At 41.7% G+C, this 20,727-nt stretch overlaps 1 protein-coding gene across 4 annotated transcripts in view; it reads right to left on the minus strand.

Annotated features, from left to right (window-relative positions):
- Window positions 1–461: 461 nt before the first annotated feature.
- Window positions 462–20,727, minus strand: part of UBE2V1 (ubiquitin conjugating enzyme E2 V1) — a 31,086-nt gene continuing 10,820 nt past the window's right edge. For 2 of the 4 annotated variants that reach the window (XM_072801410.1, XM_072801409.1), the window contains exons 2-4: window positions 12,742–12,890; window positions 3,514–3,639; window positions 462–2,265 (exon numbers count right to left, since the gene is read on the minus strand). In XM_072801410.1, the coding sequence (XP_072657511.1) occupies window positions 2,119–2,265; window positions 3,514–3,639; window positions 12,742–12,890 (422 nt within the window). In that variant the 3' untranslated portion in view covers window positions 462–2,118. Of the gene's footprint in view, window positions 2,266–3,513; window positions 3,640–12,555; window positions 12,575–12,741; window positions 12,891–13,589; window positions 13,672–20,727 lie in introns of those variants that run through there. The other 2 variants (XM_072801411.1, XM_072801412.1) reach the window with 2 other exon arrangements.

A 20,727-nucleotide genomic window follows, 5' to 3' on the forward strand; every position in this document is an offset into this window, starting at 1 on the left:
CTGTGGCCCATGGACTAAATCTGGCCCATTGCCTTTCTGTACAGTCCCTTGATGAAGAACTATTTTTGCAGATGAACATTTACAACAGACTTGATAAATCAGGAATACTAGCTTTAAATTCCAGGAAGCAAAATGTTACTCTCCAAAAAAAGAATTCAATTTTTCTCATTAGACCTATAACATTAGAAAAGAACTGCACTCAGTTGCTAGATTTTGAATTTCATCAATAACCAATTTTGTGGAAATCCATTTTCTCTCACCATATAAATATTTACACAGTACCTTCAATTTTGTCTCTTGGCCCACAAAGCTTAAGTATTTACTGACGTAGGCCCTTGGCAGAAGGAGGTTTGCCGACCCCTGATTTAAGGACATCAATTTGAATCCCAAAGCATCTTAAGATGTCAAATTCCATTCCTAAATTATATGCCAAGCGGAAGAAGGGCACAGCTTCTTAAATATTAACGCACACTTTCTTTTTTATTATATTAAAATCAGGCAATGGTCTGACAATAAAAAGGCTGCTTATGGAATACTGTTATGTTCAACTTTACTTACAGGATGTTAAATCCTTAGAACTAAGGTATCCCCCAGAAAAAGATTAATGGAAACATCGATTGCTTTTCAGACTTGATAGTTGCTGCTTCAAAAGGTGGTTTTATACAAACACTAAATTAAAAAAAAAAATCTTTAGAACACAATGAATCGCTTTTATTTCGGTATGCATCCACATCTCAGCATTTAGTGGTCCTGAACAGAAAAGTGGAAAAACGCAGCAATTTGCCAGGAAGTCAAGCCCGCCAATTTCGGGGATCTGCTGTGCACACTGAGTTCTTTCTCGATCCCTGCTGAGGACCATGAGACGCAGCAGCACCAAAACCAAAGTATGCACCGAATCCAAGGTTCTTTTCGTTCCAGTTGTCAGATTCCAAACTAGACCCAAATGGATTGTAAGATGACCACATGAGAACCCTGTTTAAAACTTCTTCAATTGTTAAAAGCAAAAGCAATTATAGGAAAAGAAAACAATTCATTCAGAGGGATCGTGTGTGCTTACAAGTGTCTTCTGTGGCCTTTCTCCAAGTTTTACCACCAAGCACTTTGAGAGCTGGCAGGTCTGAATACCCCTGGTGACTGTTCTTTTCACTTTATCAAAACCTGAGCTAAAAAACGGCATCAGCTGATGATGACAGCAGAGGGTGGCAGGGCTGAGGACCCAATATTCATTCCCAGGCTGGTGGAGAGTGAGTAAATGTGGTTCCAAACTAAACGAGGGAAGTCAGAGACTCTTTCCAACCTTACCTGATGGCTTCTGGCCAAAGCAAGGAAGTATTGGGTTGTGATGGTGCAAAAAGGGACTTGAGGAGGAAGGAAAAAGCAGCACCCCTCGATTAAGGTGGGGGAGAAGATATGGGGAAAGCCCTGAATTCCTCACCAAAGGCCAATTTCAGAGGGGAGCAGAGGGGGTTACAATCTATGCTTCGGCCGAGGGTGGTCATGGGAAGAGAAAGGATGATGGCTTGGAGGGGGGAGGGCATCATTTAAGACTTAAAAAAGGAAACCAGGGGTGCAGCTGGAGCACCCCTGCACACCCAGCAGTAGTCCCACAGGCTGCGACCTGAAACCTTCACGCCTATTCTAGCAAGCCACCCCAAGCTGGAGGGCTGTTGCAGGGACAGAGGGGTGGGTGGAGGTAGGGAGGGAGGGAGGGAGGGAGGGAGGGAGCCAGCAGGAGGAGAAGGGGAGAAGGCAGAGACCCCAGGCCATGTAATCAGCAGCAAGGTGATTGTGTGATGTGTCTTTTCACAGTTGAGTTAGATGTGCCCCACCGGTTATGATGGGAATCAATTTAAATATACTTTCTTGATCCCAGAAGTTCAACTATGTGGACAGTGGTTACACTTGACAGGATGATTTGTTATAGCACAACTTATATATTTCAAATGGACAAAAAATTAGTATCGTTTACAGTATCTTAAGATAAATTGCCTTTGAATGGGAGCTTCCTTTCCAGTACTTTTGAGGTCTACAAGACGTATCTAGAAAATGTACTACTGTGGAAAATGACTGCTTAAATCGAATGGGGGGGGAGAGGGGGCCTGTGGTTTCTCTTTTTGATTAATTGCTGTAACACTGTCCTTCGGGTGGCTGAGGGAGTTTCATGTTTTCTTTAGACATCATTAGGCGCCGGAGCTCTTGCAGGACAACTTTGATGCTATATGAATTCTGCCATTTTGCTAGCACGGATATGGCTCTTGGGTCCACCTACAGAAAGGCAAACAAAAAAACTGTCAGGCTCTCCAACAAATGAATCACTATATGCTGGAGTAAAACTGCAGATAGGAGTAAAGTGCATTTCTCAAGTGGAACATGCCCATCACACCACCATATCTGACATGTAGAATTACCTGCATGACTCCCTCCCTCTGGGCAGTCTGTTTTTTCCTGTTTGTGTCCGAACCCTCACTGTTTAGGAGAAGGAAACTATGGATATGTAAAGCTACCTTCAGAGAAATGGCCCTGACACTTAGCAAGACTCCACCCAGCTGGCTCTAGAACAGTGACCTGCTCTCCTGGATGCACTGGCTGCTGCCTCTGCTCAAGGCTGTCCTTTCTTGGCTCTACACCCAGGTGGTAGATGATAACAATGTTCAGTGCAGTAAGGAGCAAAGGCAACTGGTGGCCCAAATCCACACTCTGGTGACAAGGCCCTGCCTCTGAGTCACATTCTCTCATGTTAGTACCGTAATTCCCAAAAGAAATTTCCCAAAGTGTGAGTTGAGTTTTGGGTTCAGGACTTTGGTGGAGCTCAGATACAACATTAAACACTGAACACACAGCAACAAGCCCATATCTTTTCGCTTTTCTTTCAAGTCTTCTGAGTGTCTCAAAACAAAGGCTTAACTCACATAATGCTAACACGTAAAACCCTTCAACACTTGCTGATCTCCCCTTTGAGCAGGTCTCAAAGGCTCAAAGCCTTTGGCAAGAAACATGGGGCATTTATTAATGTCACTTTGATTCTGTAGTATTTACTGTTGCCATTACTGCCTTCTATGACAAGAGAGGCTGGTTTTCCATTTATGGTAGTAAAAATGAATGTGAAAAAGCAAGCCATTAAAGGGGAAAAAAATAGCATGTCCTGTAAATAAGGCTCAGGAAGTACAATTATGACCCCGGATAGGACTTTGCAGCTCCAAGCCTCAGGCTCCTCATCTTTACCTCATGAGGGTGTATCATGAAGACAGAATGAGCTCCTATCTCAAAGCAAGCAGCACAGTGTTGGCCCAGAGTAAGTGTCACACGAATGATGATTTAAACACAGCTGAGGAATAGGCCCTTACACCAAGTCTGCATATGTTCATACTGCAATATATTTCATCATCAAATCACCAAGATCATCAAGATTATCAAATCACCAATATAGAATTAGGGCCACAGTGCTCCTGGTGTTTGAGTACAAAAAGCATCTCTCAACCCAAAGGAACAATATGGGCAGGAAAAACAACTTACCACTCCATTAGAACTATTAACTCCATTCATATTAATTTTTGTTACAAATCTTACAAAGGGGGGTGCTTCTGGGTATTTAGGTCCACATTCTATTTTAAGGCTGTATATTCGGTTTTCATAAATTGTCTGGAAAAAAAAGGTACAGAGATGTCAGGCAATTACACACCATGAACTCAAAAAGGCAGATCTTTTGAAACCCCATTTATTCCTGCCTGCAGAACTGGTGTATCTACTTCCTATATTTATACATAGTCTACTTGTTATTTGTTAAATTAGTAGTAACTTGTCCCCACACTAGTGTATATCAATTCTGGTCTTGGGGGAATAAAAAGGCAGAAAATTTAAAATAGTATCACTGAAGTTTCAAGTTAGTGTTATTTAAATCCAATCAGATGGACTTGTTTTTATATTAATTTCTCTACTTTGCAGACCTGTCCTGTGCTCTGGGCAATGGTGTGTAATAGGCATTCTTTACTCTGGAAAGCCACATTAAAGGTCTACTCACAGCAGGGTCATCAGCCAATGCAGTAAATACCACCATGTGCAAAGCACTGAAAAGGTGCTTTGAGAACTTTGAGAACTTCAAAATTAAACAAAAGTTAGTGGGTGTGGGTGCGGATACAAGAACTGTTTTCCCATTTCCTCATCACTTTGGGGTGGTGGGCAACATCATCTCTCCCTGCAAACTTTTCATCAATCTGAGAGACTACAGGTATTTAGTGGGTGAGGTGGGGAGCCGAGGATGCCAGGCCTACAGGGAGAAAAGACTGTCCTTCAAACACCAACCGTGGCTCTGTAGAAAAACACAGTCATGCCAGTCGCCCATGGCAATGAACTTTTCACTGTAACTTCCACTTGACGAGCAGCAAAATGTGCTGTCTTAGCTTCCATCTGCCTAGAGGGCCCTGCCCCAACCTGAACTATCTACCATCTACCATACACCCATTAAGACCCAATTCAAAAAAAAAAGAAGACCCAGTTCAAACATCATCTGCTCAAATGTCACCTGGCTCAGTCATCATACGGGTTAAGTTAGTCCACAGCTTTCTGTCTTATATGAAGTGGTGATGTCCTCATTTAAACATCTAAAGGCCACCCTTAAGGGGGACATCTCCTCATTAGACTGGTCCCCTTGAAGGCAGAGGCCACCCACCCTCCAATGGGACCCCTTCTCAGACACCAGTGCTCCTGCCTTCCTCAGGAATTCCTGCCCAAATAATGACTCCTGTGTAAACAGCGACATCTAGCTGTCTGGGGGGGGGGGGGGGGGGACGACGGGGGGGGGGGACTAAATTCCAGAAGATCCTTGAAAAGATTATGTCTAAATAATGGTCTATCCCTAAGAAAAAAACTGGAACATATTTTAAGATTCAGAAGACATTCATAATGTACCCATAAAGACCTTTCACATCTACTTAACAGGGACTCCAAACTGTGACAAACTTAAACTCAATTCTGTATTTCCACCCACCCTCAACCTGCTCTTCCTCTCTTCTTCCCTTATAAATGGCACCACCATCTAGCAGTTGGTTAAAACAAAACCTGGCAGCCAGCCACAATTCCCTTTTCTCTTACCCACTATCTTCCAATCAAAAGGAGATCTCAGCTTCCATCTCCAAGAGTAATCCCACACCCACCCACTTCCCTTTACCAGGCCCCTTGTCTCAATCACCCCAGGCCTCTGTTTTCTCTTGCTCCTCCTACAATCTGTTCTCCACACAGCAGCCTGACTGATCTTTCAAAATCAAGAACCAGCCCTGACCCTCTAATGGCTATGAGTGACCCAAAAAGGAAGACCATATTCCCAGATGGGACCCTGTGTACCCCTGCCCTCCTCTCTTTTTATTCTTCTTCCTCTCCATCTAGCCCCAAACTATGACTCCCTTGGGGTCCTGGCACCACTTGCTGTTCTGTGTCCATCCTGTAGCTCTTTGGCTCAAGGGTACCATCCTTGCAGAAGTCCTCCTGACTCCCCATCTCATGCCAGACTGGATAAACTATGAAGGAGGGCAGGGGCCTCCACAGAACTGGTACTCAAGTGTTTCTTGACTTGAATATTGCTCTTTACAAGTTTATAAAATGAAGAGCTTGTTGCAACTAAGGTGCTCCCTTGGAAGACAAAAATTAACTCAGTCAATACAACAAAAGGGAAGCAAACAGAGGTTTGTGGAAAATATGATAAAAGGTCTATCCTCAGGGGCTAGCACCATCTCCATTGGCAACTATGCACTGAACAGTACCTGCTGACTGCATGGATCCCAAGTTCATCTCTGGACGTCTGGCCTGCTCATCCTCAATGGTTTTGTCACACAATTCAGACAGAATTCCTTACATAAAGTAGTCCCTGGAGGCATGCGCTTGTGGTAAATATCGAAATAAGTTAAAAAAATATTTGATATCATATTTTGGAGGTTCTGATGCACCAATTTATTCACCTGCTAGTATGTTTTGTGGCTTATCAGTCTTGACAAGATTTCACTAATCGTTCTACCTATTAACAACAGCATCAAATGGTTAAGAAGGTGAGCAGCCTGGTAACAGGATTCTGTTTATTACATGTGTTAAATCTTATTACTCTTGACACTATGAAGTCTAATCTAAAAATGTGCATTCTATGATTACTTTCTTAGAAAGCAAAAAGAAATACTAAATTTCTGACCATAGATGTTCAACTTGCAACTTTCCTAGAACACACTAATAAATGCCTCAAGTCAAGTGAACATCGAGACACCTGAAGGATCATTAAAAAGTACAAAGAAAGACTTTTGTAGAAAACAGGGTTATGTTTTTTTTTCTGTTTTGTTTACTAGTGCTCCAGAGACCTGCTGAAAAGGTTCCATTGATGAAAGGAATTATGCCTGAAGGAGAACTGCTAGAACATTCTATGAGGAAACACTGGTTAAGATTCATTATTTGATCATGAAACACTTTCCACTTTGTGGATGTGACCTGAGCTTCATGGGGCAATATGGTAGTGCCTATCAAAATGTGAAACAGGCATGCTCAAACCAGCAAGACTATTTTTAGGAATTTCCTACAGGCAGACTTGTATTTGTGCACAAAAATGTGAAGTATTAAAAAAAAAAAAAGTGGAGCACTGTCTGCAATAGCAAAAATAACTACAAACAATCTAAATGTCCACCTGCAAAGGAATGATTGAACAAATAGGGCATATTCCAAAAATCAGATACTTTGTAGCCTTTTCAAAGGCTGAGGCCCAGACAAGCACATGGAAAGACCACATGGAAAGACTGCTAAGAGGTAGGTTTCCATACAGCCCAGTTGCTGAATATATAGCCTGTAGAAGCAGACAAACACCTCCCTCTAGCTGAGACTACACTAATGTACACATGGGTTGTTTCATCCACTAGACACCACAGGCCCTGGGCCTAAAATACATATATGAGAGAATCCCAGCTTAATCATGATGAAAAACAGCAGATAAATTCCAACATGGACATTCTACATAACACCTGACCAGTACACCTCAAAACTGTCAAGAGCCAACAAAACATAATGTAGTATCTTGGATAGGAGTCTGGAACAGAAAATAGACACAAGGTAAAAACTAAGAACATCTGAATAAGACATGGACTTTAGTTAATAGCAATGCATCAATATGGGGCCACTGGTGGTGACAAATGTACTATTCCAATATTAGATGCTAATGACATGGGAAGCAGGGTTCCCCCTGCTTCCAGGTACACCTGGAACTTTCCATACTATCTTCACACCTTTTCTGTAAGTCTAAAAGTATTGTGAAATAAGTTTATCTTGAAAATGCAGGAGATATGAACAAAAGGAAAGGCACTGGTTGCAAAACAAGCAAATCACAAAATCTCAATATATAAAAAGGTCAATCAGGTCAAGCCAGATGACTGGTACTCAACTGAAATCTTACACAGGCACCTGCAAGTTATATGTGATGTACAATGTGGGCAATGTGCTGTGTGAGAATGAGGGGTGGGCCCTTCAAAAAGTGAGAAGGTCTATATGGCTCTGGAGGAGGACAGGGAGGAAACCACATAGGAAGAGGTGTGTAAGGAGATGTACTGAACACTGCTTACAGTGAATTTGGAGAGCGGGGATATGGCAGTTAGGATAAGCCAGAAAATGAGATGCAGCACTAAGAATTTTAAGAGAATTTAGCGCAGGGAAATTGTTATTAAACAGGTGTCACTGGACTGAAAACATAAAAGGGGAAGCTGAGCTAACCAGAGGTAACCTGCAGAAAGCAGGTGGTACCCCTTGAGGCTGGGAGAATAAAGGGAATAAGCCGCGGTTTTTCAGACCTAGAGGCTCCGGGACAGAGGTCTCTAGAGCTGAATTCGACCTCTGAGGAGGAGGTGCAGCCAGCCGGCTCTGGGAGGAGCCCCAGTAGCTGGTGCCCAGATGAAGGGCCATTACCAGAGTGGTGCATACAGAACAGGTAAACAAGGAAAAAGTCCTTTCTCCTTGCCTTTCAGGCACTGTCCTGCGTCCCCAACTGGAGGAAGCTAATAGGGTGCCAGCTGGCAAAGGAAAAATGTAGTCTGCAGAGTCCCAGCCCCAGTATCCAAAAGTGGAGCTGAGAAAGATGGGCTAGCTTGAGTTGGCACCTGCCAACATCCCTCCAGACACTGACAAGACAAAATTTTCCTCTGTACTGCGCCTCTACCTCTTTCCACAAGTCAGAATATCCTGCTGAGTGAGCTACTGGACCTATCTTCAGGCAACATTAACCATTCATTTCTCCAAGTCAATGCTAGTGCCACTTAGAATATTCTAGAACCTAAAAACTAAATTGTCCAATTAACCACACAATCCTAATCTAAATTACAAAGGAGAAGGCACGTACTTATCCTTTTGCCTTCTGTTCCTGTCGTGTCAGCCCGCATGTGCCCCCCATCCAGGCTGGGAGAGCTGCTCTAGTTTCCAATGTCTTTGGGTGTCCCCGATATTGTTGCTGCCTCCTGGGACCTCTCCTCTGGGTGCTCGGTTCTGCCTCCCACGTCCTCCAAGCCCCAGGGCAGAGTTACTGTTTGCTCCACTGTTATCTCTGTAGCCCCACAGTGTATCTTCTCTGCCTTTTCAGTCCAACACTAATTTGATCAACTCCTTGTATTAAATTCTCTCTGTTGAAATACCTGGCATGGTTTCTCTTTCCCTGACTGACTCAAAGAGTTAAGCAGAACAAAGTGAACTTCTTATTTGACATACTCTGTATTGTCTGAGAATATTTAGGAGGATATATTCATGGATCACACATGCTACATAAAGCTTTTTTAAAAAAAAGACAAACCAATATGCACCGATATGGAAAGACATCCACCATCTGTTAAGTGAAAAAATGAAGTTTCAAACCATTGTGTATATATAGCAAGGTCTCATTTTTATTAAAAAGGATATGTACTTATGTGTGTGTACCCAAAGCAAAAGTCAGTAGAAACACTCATTCTGTGGGCAACATGATGAAAAGGGGGAAGGATTACTTTCCTTTTACCTCACACATTCCTGTAATTATGTTTTGTTCTCAAGCACGCACACAGTATTTTTAGATAAGTACGTGTATAAACACACACCCAGGCTCCAGCCCGCACATAAAAACATTATCTTGGACAACTCAAGACATAAACAGTGTTTCTCAACCAAGGCAATGTCTGCCCACCCCCATCCCCCACCCCCACAGGGAGTGGGATTTAGGCAACATCTGGAGACCTTAATGGTTGTCACAACTTGGGGAGGGAGGTGCTACTAGCATCTAGTGAGCAGAGACCCGGGGTACTGCTAATCCTACAACGCACAGGACAGCCTCACAACAAAGAATGATCCAGCTCAAGATGTCAATAGCACTGAAGCTGAGAAACTGCTCTGTAACCTAGCTATTCTTAGCACCTCTGTGGTTAGAGGTGAAATAATCCACATCTAATGCTGTGGACAGTTGGGCATTTGCCAGAATTCTGCAAAGGGCACTCGCATGAGAAATTCTGCTTTTAGGTTTGGAGAAGTTGCTTTCTTAAAAAAATAAAAAATTCAAATAGCTAACACACATAATTAAAGCAACTCAGAGTACAAAAAAGTCTATGATAAAAAATAAGTCTCCTTTCTACCCTGATCCTAGCCAGCTAGATCCCTTTTGAAGAAGGCAACCACTGTCAACAACTTCTTTCATGTTCCCCCAAAAGTACTATAAACACACAGAGGCACAGGTATATGTACGACTTTTTCCTCTTCCCCACCTCACCACCCCAGTAGCAGCATATTCTATACGGCTTTGTACCTTTTTTCACTTAAATATCATGGAAATAATTCCATTTCAGCACACAAAAATCATGTCTCGTCCTTTTCAATAGCTAAACAGTACCTACTACATGGTCTACTGAAAGACACCGAGGTGGCTTCCAATATTTCACTACAATTGAAAATGCTGCATTCCATAATTTTGTATATGTAGGCCTTTGGGCAACAAATTAAAAAAAACTAACTAAATTCCTAGAATTGCTGGATCACTTTTGATGGAGGATCTTCTTTTGAGTTATATAGTCACAAAAATATAATAGGGAAATAAGTTACTCAAGTGCTCTATTTGGATGCTTTAATGATTATGTTGATAGTCCAGAGGCCTAGCATATACCTTGTATGCTAGTAGGCTGGTCACAGGAAGCACCTAGGGCAGACAGTTCCTTTTACAACTCTGCTTTTAATCTTGGGGAGCCTGGGCAAGTATAAATATAGGGGTAAAAAAACAATCACTGACAACATTGGTGAGGGTAAAGAGAAAATGAAACCCTCAGGAGCTGCTGGTGGGAATGCAAAACGGCTTCCACTTTGTAAAGCAGTCTGGTGGTTATGTAAAATGTTAAACATAAAGTTACCATATGATCCAAATGATTCCACTCCTAGGTATACACCTAAGAGAAAATGAAGACACATGTCCACAAAAAACCTGCACACAGATATTCACTGCAGCATTATTCCTAATAGGCAAAAAAAAAAAAAAAAAAAAAAGGAAAAAAATCCAAATGTCTATCAAACAGTTAAAGGATAAAGAAAATACGGTCTATCCACATAAGAGACTATTATTCAGCTATCAAAAGGAATAAACTACTCAATTACTGTTAAGTGCTAGAACATGTATGAACCTTGAGAACATCATGCTAGTAAAAGCTACCACAAAAGACCCCATGTTGTGTGATTCCATTTATATGAAATGCACAGAGGAGACGAATCCACAGGGGCAGAGTAAATGAGTGATTATCTTAGTGAGGGAGAGGGGTGGGGAACAGGTTGGGAGCAACTGCTAACGGGGAAAGAGGTCTTTCTCTGGTATAATGAAAACGTTCTGAAATTAGTGACAGCTGCAGAATTCTGAATATAATAAAAATCATGGAGCGGTATACTTTCCAGGTGTATTCTACAGTAAGCAAATTCTATGATATGTGAATTACATCTTGATAAGACTGTCATGTGTATATGAAGAGATTGTGTGGAAAGCATCCTGCCTACTGTAGCCACTCACTAAGCAAGCCCCCTGTGGAAAGAGTTAAACTGAAACGCAGGGTAACCTAAGGTGTTGTAGGTAGAACAGAATATTTTCAATGGAATTTGGTGGCTCATTTGTTTAAGTGTATAATTCAGTGGTATTTAGTGTATTCGCAATGTTGTACACTGGTCCATTCTTAATTTGTTAGAACCTGAAAATCAGTCCGCTAATGAACAAATCTATTGAACAACTGCCCCATTCCGAGTCATTTCCAGGTGCTCTGGAGAGCAAGGAGGAGGGAAGAATAGTTTTCACCCTCAAGAAACCTAACCATTCTTAGGAAAAGAAGAAATGCAGTGAAGGAAGCCATCACCATACAGTGGGCTTTCAGAAACAGCAAGAAATGATCTCCATGAAGAAACGAGTTTTCTATATCAGGTTTTCTTCAGTATTTAATAGATTTATAAATCCTAGTTTTCAGAGATTTTTTAAAAAGATAAAGAAATGAGTAAAAAACAGTAAATTGAATATATATATTTTTAAACCCAAAAAACAAAACCACAGGGTTAAAGATGACTCAAGAAGCAACGTTAAATAGCAAAGCCAGTCATTCACTGTGTGTATTTACGATAGTCCAAGATGAACGGTAGATTGTCCTAACACCTAATGAACATGACCCTCTTCCTTGTTTCAGCCAGGGCCACATCCTATGTCTTTCTCCTTCCCACAGAGTTGGTGCAGAGCCTGTGCACACAGTGAAAAGAATGACTGGCTGCCACCATCTTTGAGCACACACAGGAAAGGTCCTGTTACATTCAGACGGAATCTCCCATGGTCTGAAACAAGTGTCACATTATGAGAATCTATTTCTTCACTCCTACCTCATATTACTACTTAACACTCTGGAAAATTCTATAATGGGAACACATGAAAACTCAAAATCTAAACAGACAGGAGATAATGGAGCATAGGGTTAAGAGTACAGGGTCTAGACTCAGAACCCCTTTGGGAATTATCAGCTATGTGACTTTGGGCAAGTAATTTTACTTCTCTGTTTTGTCACCTGTAAAATTGGATGTGACAACACAATAGTAGCTCTTAACAACAGGTTCTTGTGAGAATTCAATGACATTTCTTGGAGGTTTTACTATGTACACTAAAAAGTTAGCTGGTACTACAAAGCCTGGGAACTCTCACAAATCACAAAGCTCTAAAAGAGAGGTCAATTTTCTCATCCCTGTTGTCTCTGTCTTCTTTGCAAAGGCCTCTGGGTCTCATAGTGCCTGGAAGAGACCAGAGCCAACCAGGCAGGCAATAAGCCTTTGCTGAATGGCCTGATGAATTAGGACATGAGTGTGTGGCAGACCTGGGAAACTGTAAATGAAAACCACAACCATGAAGGCGTTCCAAAGTTTGTTTGGATGCTGTCTTCGGAACGCTGGCTACTGTATCTGGGGCCTTGTTATTTGATAAGCCCAAGAGTCTGTTCTAAACTAGCCGTGAGGGTGTAATGACCTCACACCTCCCTGTCTACATGTTATGTAAATTCACACTATGAGTCTAAACAGGTTTTTGCTTACCATGAGAGGGATTAAACAGCATCAGAGGAGGTTCAAATATATAAACTGAAACTGGTCAAAAAAGAATAGCCACATTTCAGAAAATATACCATTGGTGAGCTTTTTCCGTGATAAGGCTAATATTTCTTAAAAGGAGGCACAGTGAATTTAAGACATTGACATTTATAGCCGTAGCTCGACGCTTACTCTTGGAGGCCCAATTATCATCCCTGTCCATCTTGTAAGTGTCATGTCTTCGTCATCTTCTAGACCCCAGCTAACTGTGCCATCTCCTACTCCTTTCTGGCCTTCTTCCAGTTCTTCCAACAGTCGAAAATTGCGAGGGACTTTTACTCCTAAAATAAATGGAAAGAAATTCAAGATACTAGCAACTCCAGGGGAACCTGTAAGCCTGGATCTAGCTGCTCATTATTACTACGTGGAAATAAAGATGCTAACATGCAAAAAATGGCTCAAAGTTGTCATCCCTCCAACTTGCTTACAGAGCTTCTAGTACCGACCAGCACACCCACACGGAAGGGGCACGTGGTTTTGTTTCAGGTGATGTGACCACTGAACCAAGCCTAGAAGGACCACCACCACCCCCCGGCCCCGCAGCTTTGATAAATTTCAAGAGTTTACATGTCAAAATGTTGATCAGTTTGGGTCCAGAACAGATGAAAACCACCAAAATCGGTATCATGAGGATTAAGTGCCTCAGGAGAGAAGAGGCTACTGCTTTTGTTTCATTCTTATTACACATTTCTGAGGTTAAGGGTGTGTGTGCATTTTGTTGGAATGACACTCAAACTACCTCAGGAGGAACAGCCGCCAGGGCTGCATAAAATAAAAATGGTGTCCTTTTGATCAGCTAAGAGTCAACTGAAGGCACCAAGGATAAAATTTTCAACTATTCAAAACAGTTTCTCTCTTATGAAAAAGCCAAAGGAGGGTGGCTGGTTCCCTGATTTACTTGTTTCTGAAATTCCAAAGCCTGGCAAGTAGCTCACGGAAGGAATCACACAAACACATCTCATAGGTTCAAGCTACTATACCTGAGTTCAGATTGAGGCTTGAGCCATTTCTGGGTGTTTTCCAGAACAGAGCCGAGGCATTGGGGCCAGGTAGGGGACGAGGCTGTGGGAGGGCAGGGAGAGCAATTTTCTTCCTGTGCTTGGGCACCAAGTAACTCTCCCAGGGATGCTCTCCCAACCAATCCTGCCTGCCTCTCCCCTCCTCCCACCTCCCTCCCTGGCATTTGAACTATTACCTCTGGGGGAAAAAACCCCTCAGATTCAGACAAGTTACAAGCTCTCTCTTGCCTTCAATGCTGAGCCCCCAACTGGCCAAACTCCATGAAGCGAGCAGCACTTACCACGTAACCGTGGAGGAAAACCCACTGGAGAGACTCCAGACTGGGAGGTGTTCCCAGTATACCTTGTGTTTTCTAAGGTGGGACTCCCGCTACTATTCATTCAACTGGAGTAAATACCCGAGAATCCACTATAGGTCAGGCACTTTCCTAGGCAATGGGGAATAAGCAGTGAACAAAACAAAAATGCCTGTCCTCATGGAGCTTACCTTCTAGTGGGAAACATAAAATGACAAAACAAAAATACGAACTATATATATATAGGAGGACAGCTGTTGGGAGTTCTGGAGCAGGGAGTAATGGGGGAAGAGCTACAACATTAAATGGAGTGATCACAGAAAGCCTTACTGAGACCAGATGTCATGACTAAGACCTCACATGAAGGAGCATGACCTATGCACAGCTCAGGGGGGTCTTCCAATGAAGAAACAGCAAGTGCTAAGACCCTTGGGTAAGACTTTGCCTGGGATGTCAAAGAACAGCAAGATCCTAATTCAGCTAAAACTGAGTCAGTGAGATGGAAGAGCAGTGGGTCGTTAAGGACTCCAACTACTACTGACCTGAGAAGCCACTGGAGTTCTGAACAGAGGAGTGACAGGATCTAACTTGCTTTTTTAAATAGGATCCTCTGACTGCTGTGTGCAGAATAAAATGAAGGGAGCTAGGGCCTACGGCAATAATCTTAGCAAAAGAAAATACTGGCTTGGACCAGTAAAGGTAGTGAGAAACAGCACAATTCCAGGTATTTGGGAGTTATGTATAAACTGGTAAGATTTGCTGTCAGATTGCTTGAGAAGTAGGAAAAAAGAGTAGTTACCTATGACTTCTAGGCTTTTGTCCAAGCAAGTGGAAGGGTGGAGTTGCTAGTGGCACATAAATGAACACCTCATTTTACAGTTATGTATTTAAGAATAATTTAAGGCAAGTAATGTACAAATTTCCCATGTACAATGATGGTAAGAAATTTCTTAACATAAATGTAAGCAAGAGAGTTGGCTGTTTGAAGGTAGTTTTAAATGACACAAATAAAATAAATAAATAAATAAATAAACGACACAGTACCTGAAAGTAAACAGAATAAACTGGAATGTATACTTGAATGGTTCGTTTGGAAAACATTGGCATTTAAAAAAAATATTTTATTTATTCATGAGAGACACAGAGAGAGGCAGAGACATAGGCAGAGGGAGAAGCAAGCAGGCTCCATGCAGGGAGCCTGATGTGGGACTTGATCCTGGGACCCCAAGATCACACCCTGAGTTGAAGGCAGACGCTCAACTGCTAAGCCACCCAGGTGTTTTCAATCCAAATAGTCACCTGAATTATTCAACTATAGTGGATTGTGTTTTCTAGCAAACACAAAACTAAAGGATGTTTGTGACATTATAAGCCAAAAAAAAAAAAAAAAAAAAAAAAAAGCCAAACAATACAATGCCTTTTGTCCAGAGAGAGTTAAATCTGAATCTTCAGTAATCTTCATTTCTCTGGGCAGTAGAGCGGGGAGCGGGATCACTATGTTCAACTACTGCTTTTACCACTGTTTAATGTATAAGCCTATTCTCACAAAAATGAATACCAAAAGAACACAAAATCATACAGATAGGAAGACTGATAAATATCAAATGGTGTAACAGGCTGAATTGTGTCCCTGCAAGTTAAAGCCCTAACTGCTAGCATCTCAGAATGTGACAGTATTTGGAAATGAAAGTCTTCAAAGAGGTGATTAGGTTAAAATGAGTCCATTGGGGCATGTAGCTGGTTCAGAAGGTAGAGCATTTGACTGTTGATCTTGGGGTTCTGAGTTCAAGCCCCATGTTGGAGATGGAATTTACTTAAAAAACATATAACATCTCTTAAAAAATATAAATAAAAGGGGCCCCTGGGTGGCTCAGTTGGTTGAGCATCCAACTCTTGATTTTGGCTTGGGTAATGATCTCAGAGTCATCAGATGGAGCCCCATCTCCATCTGATGGGCTCCTCACTGGGCAGGGAGCCTGCTTAGAATTCTCTCTCTCCCCCCCTCCTCCCTACCCAGCATACAGACTCTCTTAAAACAAAAACAAAACAAAACACCAACAACACAAACACACATAAATGAAAAATAAAATGAGTCCATTAGGATGAGCCCTAATCCAATTTGGTGTCCTTAAAAGAGGAGGAAATTTAGACACACAAAGAAATAGGGATGCACAAGTGAATGGAGGAAAGACTGTGTAGACACAGGAAGGGCAGCCCTTGGCAAGCCAAGGGGAGAGGCCTAAGAAGAAATGAACCTGTTGACACCTTGATCTTGGACTTTTAGCCTCCAGAGCTATGAGCAAATAAATTCCTGTTGTATAAGCTACTCAGTGTGTGGTGGTGTTTTATCAGACCTAGAAAACTAATACAGATGCTAGGTAATATTTCAAGAAGCTTAAGAAAGTTGAATGGGGGGGGATGCTTGAGTGGCTCAGCGGTTAAGCATCTGCCTTCTGCTCAGGGCATGATCCCAGGATCCGGGATCAAGTCCCGCATCGGGCTCCTTGCAGGGAGCCTGCTTCTCCCTCTGCCTATGTCTCTATCCACCCCCCTCTCTCTGTCTTTCATGAATAAATAAATAAAATCTAAAAAAAAAAAAAAAAAAAAAAGAAGTTGAATGGGTGAGAGACCGACAGTGACAGTGGTTATCTCTAAGTATATGGGTGATTCCAACTCCTTTCCTGTATTTTTTTAATTGTTTTTATTTTTTTATCTTAAGTGCACTCTTTAATTCCTATCCCCTACCTTTCTGTATTTTCTAATTTCTTTTACGATGATCTTGTTATTTGCCAAACAAAACACATTTAGGAACTATGCCAACTATACTCTAGACAATGCCATCGTTTGGGCTTTCACATTTGCTGTTCCCACTGCCTGGAACACTGTTCCCCTAGATACCCATCAAGCTCCCTTATCTTCTCAGGGCCTCAGTTATATGACCCCTAATTAGAGTACAGATCAAGGATTCTCTGAGGTAGGAATCTCACTTAATGGTTTTCCTAAGTGACTAATTTTAAGTGGTTCATGTTTTCAAATTTTATTAAAACTTGTTTAAGACAAATGAACAATGGCAAAGTACAACAGCTCCCATAGCTAAGCCCTTCATTACTAAATGGAAGCTATGTGTGTGACCTCTATTTCACACATGTGTGCCTTTTTGTGTAAGGTATTTCAATCAGGCAGGATTAACTATTTCCAGTACAACTATTTCTCTTATACACTTTAACAAATCAGGCTCCCTGCATGGAGCCTGCTTCTCCCTCTGCCTGTCTAAAAAAAAAATGGGATGGCTGGGTGGCTCAGCGGTTGAGCGTCTGCCTTTGGCTGGGGGCATGATCCCAGGAGTCCTGGGATTGAGTCCTACATCGGGCTCCATGCAGATTCTGCCTGTGTCTCTGCTTCTCTCTGTGTGTCTCTCGTGAATAAATAAATAAAATATTTTTAAAAATTTTTAACAAAAACTTTATGGCTAGAAATGTCTCTTCATTAACAACCAGATCTGATTAGGGAATCTTAATCCAAAGATCACAGGCTCATTGTACTAGTTTCAAACAAATACTGAATTCAAGTTATGTTTTTTTCCTTAAGATTTTATTTATTTGAGAGAGAGAGAGAGAGAGAGAGAGAGCATGAGAAGGGGGAGGGCAAGAGGGAGAGGGAGAAGCAGACTCCCTGCTGAGCAGGAGCCAAATATGAGACTTGATCCCAGGACCCTGGGATCATGACCTGAGCCAAAGGCAGATGCTTAATAGACTGAGCCACCCAGGTGCCCCCAAGTTTTATTTTTCTGATGTTTGATTTCTACTTGTGAAATAGGTAAAAATATTCTATTATTTAATCCTATACTTCCAACAGACCTTTCTATTAGGATTAGACATTTTTAAAAAAATATATTTTATTTATTCATAGAGACAGAGACACAGGCAGAGGAGAAGCAGGCTCCATACAGGAAGCCTGACATGGGACTTGATCCTGGGTCTCCAGGATCACACCCCAGGCTGCAGGCGGCACTAAACCGCTACGCCACCGGCGCTGCCCTAGGATTGGACATTTAATTTAAGCCCATGTACACAACTGAACCAAAGAAATAATCAGTTCAACTTATTTTAGGTTAGCATTTGGAATAGTCACAGAGCACCACACAGGTCAAAGCAGTGTGCAGTTACTGCAGTACTGACATTATAGGATCATTCAATTTGATTCAAGTTCTAAAACAGGCATCAGAAATAGTTTAAGGGATGCCTGGGTGTCTCAGTCAGTTAAGCATCCAACTCTTGATGTCTTGATATCTGGGCTGTGTGTTCAAGTCCCATGATGGGTGTGGAGCCTACTTTTAAAAAAAAGTTTAGGGCAGCCCGGTTTAGCTTTAGCTCAGCAGTTTAGTGCTGCCTTCAGCCCAGGGTGTGATCCTGGAGACCTGGGATCGAATCCCACGTCACGCTCCCTGCATGGAGCCTGCTTCTCCCTCTGCCTGTGTCTCTGTCTCTGTGTGTGTGTCTCATAAATAATAAAATCTTTAAATAAATAAATAAAAGTTTAAAAAAATCAAAAACTTTGGATTGGCTAGTATCTATTAGGTAGTCAAAAAACATTCCAAGCGAGAGTTGGAACATACATATAAATATAATTGTACTATATATTGATTCATTACAGTAAGCATTCATTCCATTTGAACAGCAGCTCTCAAGCTTTTCTGGTCTCAAGACTACTTTATACTCTCTTAAAAATTACTGAAGACTTCAAAGAGCCTTTGCTTATGTGGGTTATAGATATTGATACCTGTCAAATTAGAAATCAAAATTGAGAAATGTAAAAAATATTTAATTCATTTAAAACTAATCACAATAAATCATCACGTGTTGAATTAAATAACATATCTTATGAAGTAATTACAGTTTCCGAAGAACAAAAGAAAATCAGAAGAGTGGGATGGCTTTACAAATTTAATGTCTGACTTAAAACAAGGAGTGTTAAGAACTGTCCAAGGGGGACAGTCACTCCTTTGGTCTGGCCAAGTGTCTGTGGGTCAGGTTCTGCTTATGGACCACCACCATGCATTTGGGGTCACCTAATTGTTCTCAAGATTCTCTTTGATCCTTAACATCCTAGATTTAGCCCAGAGAATATTTTAAACCCTTTCTTTTGTTAGAAAAGTAAAGATTGATAAACACTGTCCTAATCTGGCATTGGGTGGGTAAGTACTCTGTTAACCTTTATACAGCTAAATATTGAAGAGTTTAAGTCTACAAACTGTATAGCTTTAAAAGGGACTGTCACTTTGAATTCATTTTTACTAAGACATAAACTTTCATTTTTACTCAAAAACTGACTAACAGGGCACCTGGGTGGCTTCATGGTTGGGCATCTGCCTTTGGCTCAGGTTGTGATCCTAGGGTCCTGGGATGGGGTCCTGCATTGGGCTTCCCACAGGGAGCCTGCTTCTCCTTCTGTCTGTCTCTGCCTCTCGCTCTGTGTCTCTCATGAATGAATAAATAAAATCTTAAAAAACAAAAACAAAAACCGACTAACAGCAAAGTCTGGGGAATAGTAACAGCTAGCAGAAATCAGGAATTATAAAATTATGGAGTGGTTCATTTAGTTTTTTTCTGATATTTACACATAAGTGGCTACTTGGCACCTGATTAACTAGTTTACTGAACTCTACTTGGTAAGGTACCATTCTGGGATTCACCATGTTTAATGGCAGTAAAACTGAGCTCACTCCACACTTCCAAGCAAAAAATCCACACATTTAAGGACTGCAATTTAAAAAGTTTGCTAGGGGGATCCCTGGGTGGCGCAGCGGTTTGGCGCCTGCCTTTGGCCCAGGGCGCGATCCTGGAGACCCGGGATCGAATCCCACATCGGGCTCCCGGTGCATGGAGCCTGCTTCTCCCTCTGCCTGTGTCTCTGCCTCTCTCTCTCTCTCTCTCTCTCTCTCTCTCTGTGACTATCATAAATAAATAAAAATTAAAAATATTTAAAAAAAAAAGTTTGCTAGGCTTTTTATCTGCTTGTCAAAATTTCCATATATAAATTTGTCAGTAACATATATGTACACAATTTCTTTCTGTGCAATAATATCCAACTTTTTATTCAGTACCATGCCAGACCTTTGAGGAGCTATTAAAGAAATAAAAACAGAAGTCTCCCAAATGGAATATAAAATCTCACTATGAAAGCAAGATCTATACATACAAAGCTCAATAAAACAAAACAGTATCAAAACTTCGGATATAAGAAATATAACCTATCATAGGACAATATTTCTTAGCCTTTGTAGGGGTCCTAGGCCCCTCTGAATTTGACGAAAGCTAAAGAAGTTGGGCCATACCGTCAAGAAGCTGGACTTTATTAATCCCCAGGGTCACTAGGCGGGAGCCACAGAAGGCTCCAAGTAGGAGGAGAGATAAGACCAATCTCCTGGGTAACCTTCAGGGTGGGCTGGGAAGGATAAGAGGCCAGGTTAGGGGTATGCAACCATAAATGTCTCAGGATGCAAAGCCAGAAGCATTTGCTTAGAGCAAATACTGTGGCAGAACATTGTATCAACTTCTTTTTTTTTTTAATTTTTTTCAATTTTTATTTATTTATGATAGTCATAGAGAGAGAGAGGCAGAGACATAGGCAGAGACAGAGGGAGAAGCAAGGCTCCATGCACCGGGAGCCTGATGTGGGACTTGATCCCGGGTCTCCAGGATCGCACCGTGGGCCAAAGGCAGGCACCAAACCGCTGCGCCACCCAGGGATCCCCCTTGTATCAACTTCTTATAGGCGCAGGGTATGGGAAACAGAAGGAATGT

This window comes from Canis lupus, chromosome 26 (assembly GCF_048164855.1).
Source record: "Canis lupus baileyi chromosome 26, mCanLup2.hap1, whole genome shotgun sequence".
Taxonomy (NCBI): Eukaryota; Metazoa; Chordata; class Mammalia; order Carnivora; family Canidae; genus Canis; species Canis lupus.